This window comes from Oryctolagus cuniculus, chromosome 8 (assembly GCF_051225735.1).
Source record: "Oryctolagus cuniculus isolate XC-2025 breed Fujian yellow rabbit chromosome 8, ASM5122573v1, whole genome shotgun sequence".
Classification (NCBI taxonomy): domain Eukaryota; kingdom Metazoa; phylum Chordata; class Mammalia; order Lagomorpha; family Leporidae; genus Oryctolagus; species Oryctolagus cuniculus.
Genome location: NC_142874.1, coordinates 119,892,145 through 119,903,394, shown reverse-complemented (window position 1 = coordinate 119,903,394; position 11,250 = coordinate 119,892,145). Strand labels below are relative to the sequence as shown.

Here is an 11,250-nt window from a genome sequence, read left to right as displayed (position 1 = left end):
AAATAATTAACAGATTATTTCAAAACTATTTGTTAAATACCATATATTTATTTATTTTTATATTATTTAAAGTTGCTTAATTAAATAAATCTAAATTAAAACCATCTATGGAGCTTAGTAAGATCATATTTATTAATTTTAAAACATATATATATTTACACACAGCAAGCCCATTGTCTCCCACTACAACATACATATTTCATTAGCATGTGACTAAATCATATCCTGGTACAGAGAAATTAAACAACCTTAAGCTGGAAAAAGGATGAATTTCGTTCACTATCTACAGCCCCAATTTTCAAAATTTTATTTTCTATTAATTCTGCCAAGGTTCTAATCAGATATGATCTTCAACTCTCAAAATGGACGTACAGTAAATAATTTTTTGTTCCTTAATTCTAAAATTTCCAAGTTGTTTTAATAGACATAGATACCAAAAGCAAGTATAAAATCAGATGGTAACTGATCCTAGATCCTCAGGCATTGAGCTAGTATTTTCACATAAAAATAGCACTGGACATAAGCTGGAGTGCCATTTGGCTTTAAGTATTGCCTGCTTTCCATGCTGTAGAGTTTACTGGCAATATTTCTCAAAGTAAAAATAATAGTATTTTAATATGAAGCATATTAATGCCAATATACTATTTTTTCCCAGCATGTTAGGCATACTAATCTAGTCAAACACCTGGTCAGAGGCTAAAATAGAGTTTTTAAATGAAGACCAATTTTTAATTTAAACACCACCTATGCACTTGGATATCAGAACCACTTATTTGCCTCCTATGGATGTCCTATGCTTTTGAGGGTCAAACATCTAAGGTCAGAATTTCCGTTTTAGGCTCCTAAGAGTAATAGAACAAAGTTTTAGTTAAATCCATGGGCTAAGTTATAGTCGATAGCCTTTGGAAAAAACAATTCACTATTAATCAGTTAAGGCAAAAAACTCACACAAATTCTGGTTCCCTTAACAACTATTCTCTAAAACGACAAATGCAGAGCATAGCTGAAAACTCAGAAATCAAGAATCTGGGGCCAAATTGTTTTAACCCCTAACTAAAAATTTGTGGACCCTCGCATTAGAAAAGATGTTTGGAATGCAGATAAATGACTTTTCACTCTGGTGAAAAGCTTTTGGGAAGGCCTAAATGTTTAAGGAACAAACGGACAGGAACTCCTTTGCTAGTCTCTCTCAAACTATCAATGGGTAAGAGTGGAATCCAAAGGACACTCCCTTCCCAAAGCCTCCTTGGCTGAGTGGTCCAACAGCAACTGCCCAGAGAAAAGTAGTCCATCCTGATCCACAGGCCATCCCGTTTCCCATCTCCTATCTTGTGTGTATACTTCTTTTTTTTTTTTAGAACAAACCCCTCCTCCTCCACTTTTCTGCCAATTATGTTCTTCCACACAGGAACATTTAGCACCAGAATCTTAAAATACAGAGGACTCTCAATGTCAGACTTGCACTAAATCATTAGAAATAAAAGGTTTCACTGCCAGATTTGCATTATAGTAGTTCTTATACCAGTACAGAGGTCACAATACACTGACCAAACATCAGCAGTAATCACAGAAACTAAAAGATATTCATCTTTCCATGGATGGCAGTTACCTACATCTCTTTCTGCCTAAAAATAAGTGAGATTTTTTGAAGTATATTTTTGGAGTTAAGTTAGGGTAAAGGAAACAGTTTCTCTTACTGATCCCAGTTTTCTTACCACCCCCCATCAAGCCCACTCCCACATAAATGCTTACATTTATACAGATAACACAAAGTTCAATGCATGACATTTTGTAATATCTCTCTTCTTTTCTCACTCACTTTTAATCTTACATAACTTTAAATACACAGTTTTCTAACAGCAAATACACATTCATGTAACAAGAATCACATCACCCCTCTTTCTAGATACATCTTGAAATAGCATCAGTGGACTTGAAAGGTGATGGGATAACAGTGGGGATGAGTACTTGTTCAATCTTCTTTTGAAACATCTCCAAGTCTTTGTCGTTCCTTCTTCTGCAAAGCCTTTCTTAGAAAACACAGGCAGTTCAGAGGCAAACCCTCAAAAGCGCTCATCTCTCCTCCTAGGATATCAGCAGCTTTGTTGGGAGAGGGTGCCATCCCAAGAGCTACAGCAGCATCTAAAAGGACAGACGGATATATTGCCAAATATTTTACATATACTCTATCTAGAAACCTCACTTGTTTTCTCAAATTTTGGTAGGTACTATGGAGTCTAAGAAAACCGTAGATCATATGTATCAAAACTAAGATTTTAAAGACAATCTTTAGGATAATTACCAATAAGAACTATAATGATAACACACTATCTCCTTTTATGCAAACTGACTATTTTTGACAAAACAGATCTAAGTCCTGTAGGGCCTGAAGTTTAAAAAAAATCCTGAAAAAAAATCCCTGAAGTTTACACAGTTTGTATGAATTAGTTGTTCCTAGTTCACATGAACTAATTCAAATGAATGAATTACAAATACCTCTCCCCGAAGCCTTGAGAGGGCCTACAAAATGAGGGATTAAATTTACTTTTGATGACAGCACAGTAAATTCACCTTTAATGTCACAGATTTTAAAACTGCTTTGTGGGGGTGGGTGCCAAGGCACAGCGGGTTAAGTTGTGGCTTGGGATGCCCACATCCCATACTGGGGTGCCTAGTTTGAGTCTCAGCTACTCTGTGCTTCTGATCCAGCTTCTTAATAATGCACTGGGGGGGGGGGGTGGTGGATGACAGCCAAAGTAGGTGGGTTCCTGCCACCAATGTGGGAGATCCAGATTGAGTTAAAATATCTCACTTTTATTATCATTCAAAAGATCTCATTTTTCTTTCTCCTTTTTAGTTCTGTTTGGGGTGTTTTGGGTCTAAAATGTTGTATTTAGGGGTTGGCACTGTGGCACAGTGGGTTAAGCTGCTGCCTGCAATGCCAGCATCCCATATTGGCATCAGTTCAAATCCCTATTGTTCCACTTCCTATTCAGCTCCCTGTTAATGGCCTGGGAAAAGCCGGAGCAGATGGTTCAAGTATTTGGGCTTCTGCTACCCATTTGGGAAGCTCCTGGCTGCTGGCTTCAGCCTGGCTCAGACCTGGCTATTTTAACTATCTGGGGAGTGAACCAGCAGTTGGAAGATCTTTGTCTCTCCTCCTTTCTCTATAACTATGCCTTTCAAATAAATAAATAAATGTTATATTTAAAAGCAAGGCAATCATTTAGAATAGCAATGATTCCTTTTTATTAGGAAAAAGATTGTCGAGTAATCAATCTGTCTTGCTTTATAAGCTCATAGGGCAACTGACTGATAAGGGAGACAAGTACATACCCTTCTTGAACACTTGTTCCCCTAAATTCACACTACTATAGCTAATAAAATACAAGGTATTAGTGCAAGAGATGTAAGCTCTATGGAAAGGCATTTCATCTCACAGACAAAGGCTACTTCTAGTTTTGTAAGTGGCACAATTCTTTCTCTATCAGGAGTTCTCATGGAATGAATCACCAAAGAAATGTTTCAAGGGAAAAATTTGTTCAGCAAGCCACAAAACACTTCCTGTGAGAGGTTACCCAGCTTTAGTATGAGAAATCAGACCTACCCAGATCAGAACCACCAAGTGATCTTCAGTGCTGGTGCTCCATCCAAGGCGAATCGGCCTCTGAACCATCTGACAGGGGAGATCCTGACACCTATGAATTAGCAATACAGCATCATGGGTTCTTAGTAACTGCAAAACACCAGTCCCCAAAAAGTCCAAATCCAATTATTCAAATATCAGATGTTTAGAATTAACTATTCCTAGCTCAGGTTGCTTACTTGCATGGAATAGGACAGGCTAAGAAGGGTTATTTTTTTACTTCTTAGTTTATACTTATGTTAAATGACACTTTTGCATTTCCATGGCCCATTATAATCCATCTTTTTGATGTCACAGATGTTCAAAATGCTGTGTGCACGTTAAGAGATTAATTCCAGGGGCCAGTGTTGTGGCATAGTAGGTTATGCTTCCACCTGTGGTGCCAGCATCACATATGGGCGCTAATTCGGGTCCCCACCACTCCACTTCCAATCTAGTTCCATGCTGATGACCCTGGAAGGCAGTGGAGGATGGCCCAAGTTCTTGGGCCCCTGCACCCATGTGGAGACCCTGATGAAGGTCTAGGCTCCTGGCTTTAGCCTGGCCCAGCTCTGGCTATTGAGGCCATTTGGGGAATGAACCAGAAGATCACCTCTCTCTCTCTCTCTCTCTCTCTCTCTCTCTCTCTTTCTTTGTGTGTGTGTGTGTGTATGTATGTTTCTCCCTCTCTAACTCTACCTTGCAAATAAATAAATCTTTAAAAAAAATCACTCTCTCACTCCCTCTGCCTTTCACATAAAATGAAAATGAAAATGCTTACAAATACATGAAATCCAACAATCCATTGAAAATGGGCAAAAGATTTCAGCAGAAATTTCAGCAAACTAAATGCAAAAATCTATATTCACACACACAAAACCATTTTAGTATATACAAAAGATCATCACACTTCATTTTTCATTGTCCAAAACTGTAAATGACCAAACATACTTAGGCTGGGAAATGGATAAATTCATAAAAGGGAATGTTACTCAGCAATAAGAAGGAACACACTATGGATAAATGCAGTAATATGGCTGAAGCTCTGATGCAACGTAAGTCAAAGAAGAGCAATTCAAAACTACATAAAGTATATGGTTTCATTCCACAAATATGAAATTCTGCGAAAAGCAACCTATACAGAGACAGAACCTAAGAGTAGTCACCAGGGATTAAGGAGAGCAGAGAGCTTGATCACAAAAGGAGAGAATGTGGGGGGAAGGGATGAACCTGCAATATTTCTTGAACATGATAATGGTAACAAGACTCCATGTATTTATCTAAACATACACCAAAAATAGTGAATTTTACTCTATGAGAGTTACAGATTGTTACTAATTATAATGCACTGAACAATATAGGAGTCTATCAGTCTAGAATGGTATAAATAATAAATGCTAAATTTAATGACAAATAATACATTTACATAGTGTCAAAGTACTCCCCTCATGAAATTCTTATTAATTATAAAGGGAAAAGAAGAAACTTCATAATGAGAAGCCTGTCAGACATCACCACAAGTGATCAAAGTGAACATCTGAAATCCTGCGCCAGCAGAAAAGATGCAATGAAAGGAACATGGTGGGGCCTGTGTTGTGGTGTAACAGGTAAAGCCACACCTGTAACACCTGCATCCCATATGGTTCTGGTTTGAGTCTCAGATGCTCCACTTCCAATCCAGCTCCCTGCTTATGTGCCTGGGAAAGCAGCAGAGGATGGGCCAAGTGCTTGTGCCCCTGCACCCACGTGGGAGACCTGGAAGATGCTCCTGGCTCCTGGCTCCAGTTGGGTTCAGCGCTGGCTGTTGCAACCATTTAGGGAGTGAACCAGCAAATGGAAGATGGAAGGTTTATCTCTCTGTCTCTCTCCCCTATTCCTCTCTCTGTAACTCTGCCTTTAAAATTATAAAATAAATCTTTAAAAAGAAAAAAAGAACATGGGACCATTCTGTGCTTTTCCTACCAGATACATGATCAGACTCTGTTTAGTCTTGAGGAAACATCAGACACACCCAAAGCAAGGAACATCCTTAGCATGTTATAGTCATGAAAAACAAGGAATATTAAAGAATTATTCCTGACCAAATGAGATTAAAAAGACATGACAACTAAATGCAACATGTGGTTCCAAACTGTACCCTTTCTTTTTTTTTTTTTTTTTTACAGGCAGAGTGGACAGTGAGAGAGAGAGACAGAGAGAAAGGTCTTCCTTTTCTGTTGGTTCACCCCCCAGTGGCCGCTGCGGCCGGCGCACCACGTTGATCCGAAGCCAGGAGCCAGGTGCTCCTCCTGGTCTCCCATGGGGTGCAGGGCCCAAGCACTTGGGCCATCCTCCACTGTACTCCCAGGCCATAGCAGAGAGCTGGACTGGAAGAGGTGCAACCGGGACAGAATCCGGCACCCCGACCAGGACTAGAACCTGGTGTGCCGGCGCCACAGGCGGAGAATTAGCCTATTGAGCCGCGGCGCCGGCCAAACTGTACCCTTTCAATGTAGAGGACGATATTAGGATAATTGGCCACACTGAGCAGGGTCTGAGGACTAGCAGCAGTATAAATTTCTGATCTGTGTTACGTAAGAGATTGTCCTGGATTACAGGAGATACACACTAAAGCATTCAGGGTTGATGGGAAATCACACTGGCAACTTACTCTCTAATGGTGTGGGGAAAATTAGGTTTTCTGCCCTAATTTCTTCTTCCAATGTTTCTGGAAGTTTCAATTTGTTTCAAAATTTAAAACAGTATTTCCAAAGAAAAAATTGCAGCCTCCTGGCCATACTCCAAACAAGACAGACTCTCAGGAGGTGGGGCTCAGACAGCTATACTTCTAAAATCTCCCTAGGTCATTCATTCTGCCACCAAGATTAAGAACCCCTGCTCTTTGGCCGGCACCGTGGTTCAATAGGCTTATCTTCCGCCTGTGGCACCAGTAAACCAGGTTCTAGTCCCGGTCGGGGCGCCGGATTCTGTCCCGGTTGCCCCTCTTCCAGGACAGCTCTCTGCTGTGGCCCAGGAGTGCAGTGGAGGATGGCCCAAGTGCTTGGGCCCTGCACCCCATGGGAGACCAGGAGAAGCACCTGACCCCCGGCTTCAGATCAGCGCAATGCGCCGGCCGCAGCGTGCCGGCCACGGCGGCCATTGGAGGGTGACCCAACGGCAAAAGGAAGACCTTTCTCTCTGTCTCTCTCTCTCACTGTCCACTCTGCCTGTCAAAAAAAAAAAAAAAAAGGAACCCCTGCTCTAATCATCAAGTCATGCTATCTGTAAATAATCCTTTATCTTCCTTCCATCTGCTTGGCACCACCTTAGTTTTCAGTAGATCCAGTGATTACACCAATTCTAAACAAACACTACTTTCATTGTTTTATTTAGTGGTGCTCTGAAATATATTTATTGTTACCTAATGTGTCTAGAAAACACCATTGACGGAGAGAACATCTCTGAATATTTCTTAAATGTTTAACTTTGAATGCGTATGAATATATAACATGTATAAGTGTATAGAGGGTGAGAGACTGGAGACAGAGTCCATGGGTCTTGCAAATTTAAATAATACAAATCTATCTTACTGATTGTTCCAGAGGCATATAATAGACCTTATAAATGTGAAAATGTTTGCTTTATGTACTGAAGCAATGGATTAACGAATACCAGGAAGCAAGAGTATGAGGCAAGTCACAGTTCCTACCAGAAGGACTTCTACTCTTAGTCTTCCATTTTTTTTCTCTTCCCATACAGATTTTCCACCTACAAACTCGAGTTATTTTGGTGCTGATTTATGTAATTTGCTACACTATTTGCTCCTTTCTTATATTTTAAATACAACTGGAAATTGAACAAATTAATTCAGGATAATGAATTCAAAACCAGTTTATAAATATAAAAGGTGTAGAACAGCAAATAAAAACCTTGAGGAAGTATGGAGGCAGGCAAAGCCTTTCTTCCACTGCATGAAACTGGACTGGGTTCTGTTAGCTCCAAAAAGTGTTCTGAACAATACTGTACTGATAACAAGCAAGCACACAATTCAACACCTTTAAAAGCGACATGAAATCTAATTGTAGAAGAACACAAGAAATTTACTGAGGCTCTGTAGAACCTAAGTGTGGAATCTGCGACAGTGATGAATCTACACACAATAGAAATTTGTTCCGTTTTCATTAAATGTTGCTAAAGAAGTTGGCAGCAAGAGATAAGGCAAAGCAACAGTGGCGATGAATCTTTGGCCCAGCATCTCTAGGCAACTACCCTTGTTTGTGGAGAGCTCTCCAGGACCATGGCAGAGTAACAGTTGGAAAAGCATCCACATGGTGAGGAGGCAGCATACAGGTACAATCCAATGCAAGGGAAATGCTTTCATGACAAGGAAGGGGAAATAAGTCTCAAAACAAAAATCGTCCACTTTCAGCAAAGGTGAGAAATCCCACTGAAGAAGTAAAAGGAAAGTATAATGATCCATACTCAACATTTATAGCAAGATATGGCTGACTCAGGAAATTTAAAAGTTTTCCAATTTTCTTAATGAAAAATCAGTGATGTGGCCATTGTTGATATAAGAGTAGCAGGAATACACATGTTCTGAAGAGTTAAAAGAAATTACAGAGGGGCTGGCGCTGTGGCACAGCAGGTTAAAGCCCTGGCCTGAAGCGCCGGCATTCCATATGGACGCCGGTTCGAGATCTGGCTGCTCCACTTCCCATCCAGCTCTCTGCTGTGGCCTGGAAAAGCAGTGGAAGATGGCCCAAGTCTTGGGCCCCTGCACCCAAGTGGGAGACCCGGAAGAAGCTCCTGGCTCCTGGCTTCGGATTGTGATGCACGGCTCCGGCCATTGCTGCCAGTTGGGGAGTGAACCATCGGGTGGAAGACCTCTCTCTTTCTCTCTTTCTGCCTCTCATTCTCTCTGTGTAACTCTGACTTTCAAATAAATAAATAAATCTTTAAAAAAAAAAAGAAACTATAGAAAAAGATAGCTAAATGGAATAACAAACTTTTAACATGGATGGGGTGGATTGTCTTGGAAAAAATGTCAAATAGACAATTCATTTTGAAAGAATAAACACAATTACAGTTTTACTCTTGGAAAGTTAGTTTGTAATTTTGTGGTTAATGCAGTGAAATACTATATATTACCAGAGAACACATGGTTCCATGAACACATGGTTCCATGAAGACCACTAGTCTACACACAGACACATACACATGTCCCACCTATAAAAATGGATTATTCTACATTGGTGAATGTTTATGTAAATATAAATGGAATAAGATACCAAGTATAAGGAACCATAAACCAAATCTTAACAAGTTAAGTTTTATAGATCCCATCAGAAAAAAAAAAATCCTGTCTAGTGCTTAAAGGAAAATCCTAAAATACAAAAATAGTAAATATGAGAAACACACAAGTGCTACCCAACCTATAAAGAGAATTTCTGTACCTGATGTACTGCAATGTTGGGTGTGTGCAGGTCAATGGCAGCCAGAGAAGGAATTCGAGATTCTGAAAGAATTTTGTTCTCCTTTCTTATGAGCCTAGAATTTCGAGCTAGATAAAAACAACCATAAACAGTGGGGAAAAATATATATTTTGTTAGTTTTTCACATTCTATATGTCTTTCAGTATGTTACTTATTTTGCCTATATAATTACATAGTTAAATATATAAAGTTATTGTGAATTTTTATTTTTAATATTGCTAGTTTATTTACCATACGTTGTAACTAATGTAAACCAAATGGATGAAAAAAGTAAAAACACTGTGAACATACCAATGCCTTCCAAGGCTCTTAGTTCAGGGAGATGATTATAGTTTAGTTCAGGCAAACGGACATCTGTCTTGGAGTACTCCCCTCTTTTCTTGTTTGCCTGAAGGAGGTTCTTTTCACTGGAGACCTAATATCATCAGAATGGTTAACACAAATAAATTAGCTTCAATATAAGCAAGGTTCTCCCTCTTTTGTTACTACTATGTTCATATCCTAAAACTTGTGCAACTGAAAGGGCTAGGATAGTGATTAAAAAATAAAACTTGGGTGGTAGCCGCGGCTCACTAGGCTAATCCTCCACCTTGCGGCGCCGGCACACCGGGTTCTAGTCCCGGTCGGGGCGCCGGATTCTGTCCCGGTTGCCCCTCTTCCAGGCCAGCTCTCTGCTGCCGCCAGGGAGTGCAGTGGAGGATGGCCCAAGTGCTTGGGCCCTGCACCCCATGGGAGACCAGGAGAAGTACCTGGCTCCTGCCATCGGATCAGCGCGGTGCGCCGGCCGCAGCGCGCCAGCCGCGGCGGCCATTGGAGGGTGAACCAATGGCAAAGGAAGACCTTTCTCTCTGTCTCTCTCTCTCTCACTGTCCACTCTGCCTGTCAAAAAAATAAAATAAAGTAAATGAATATAAAATAAAACTTGGGGGCTGCGGCATAGTGGATAAAGCTGCCACCTGCAGTGCTGGCTTCCAATATGGGTGCCAGTTTGAGTCCCAGCTGCTCTACTTCTGATCCAACTCTCTGCTATGGCCTGGCAGTGCAACTGAAGAAGGCCCAAGTCCTTGAGTTCCTGCACCCATGTGGGAGACCCTAAAAAGCTCCTGGCTCCTGGCTTTGGATTGGTGCAGCTCCGGCCATTGTCATTGTGGCCATCTGGGGAGTGAACCAGTGAATGGAAGACCTCTCTCTGTCTCCCTGCCTCTGCCTCTCTGTAACTCTGTCTTTCAAATAAATAAATAAAAACTTGGAAGGATGCTTATGACATAGAAAACAATTTCACCCACTGAATTTGTTAAAATTGCTAACAAGTGGATAACTCTGTGGCTGTAAGTTTTCCCCATCTCCAGTGTTAGTCCTGAGAAGCAGTGAGAAGTGAGAAATGAGAAGCTAATGCCGGGCATCAGTGCCCTGGTAACTTCAGGCCACAGAGGCCAGGTCTCAAGACACTTCCTGGCCTTTTCAGCAGACAGTTGCTGCTGTCTATGCTAATTGTGAACCATTTATCTCCATGTGTACCAGCACCTCTCCTCCTAGCTTGTTTTTTTCATTTTCCCAGTAAAATCTTATTACTCATTTTCTGTATCTGTCTTTGTCCAGGCAGCACTGACACCAGCTTCCTGGGAATACACTTTGATAAGTAAAGAATACAACTTCAATTATTCTCCTAATCTTCCTTAGAACTATTACTTCATAGATCATAGAGTCAGAAAAATAAAGTGAGAAATAGCAGAAGCAAAATTCTGCACCTTTATGAATTTGACACTCTTTCCATCTTTCTCATCTGAGAACCAAAGAAACCCTATTCTCTACATTTTCAAAAGAAGTGATGTATAGAGAGAATATGTGATTTGTTAAAAGAAATTCACATGGATATGAGGAAATCACAAATATGCATGTATAATGAGACACATACAATAAAAACATATATAATGACAACATTAAACCACTAAGGCTTCCTGATGCCCCAAGTGTACTATTTTATGAATTACACAAATCTGCAAAAAATTTTTCAAGGTTCTTATAATGGGCTTTTCAGTCCTTCCTTTATATTTTATGCTTACTCTTTTATTATTTTTTTAAAAATTTATTTTAGTTATTTGAAAGGTAGAGGGAGAAGAAGAAAGAAAGAGAGATCTTCCATTTGCTGGT

General features: G+C 40.2%; 1 protein-coding gene across 5 annotated transcripts in view; it reads right to left on the bottom strand.

Annotated features, from left to right (window-relative positions):
* Positions 1 to 26: 26 nt before the first annotated feature.
* Positions 27 to 11,250, bottom strand: part of CDKL2 (cyclin dependent kinase like 2) — a 57,461-nt gene continuing 46,237 nt past the window's right edge. For 4 of the 5 annotated variants that reach the window (XM_089301663.1, XM_070079458.2, XM_089301662.1 and 1 more), the window contains 4 exons: positions 9,391 to 9,514; positions 9,061 to 9,167; positions 3,608 to 3,698; positions 27 to 2,142 (listed from right to left, as the gene is read on the bottom strand). In XM_089301663.1, the coding sequence (XP_089157789.1) occupies positions 3,633 to 3,698; positions 9,061 to 9,167; positions 9,391 to 9,514 (297 nt within the window). In that variant the 3' untranslated portion in view covers positions 27 to 2,142; positions 3,608 to 3,632. 5 annotated transcript variants of the gene reach the window in all.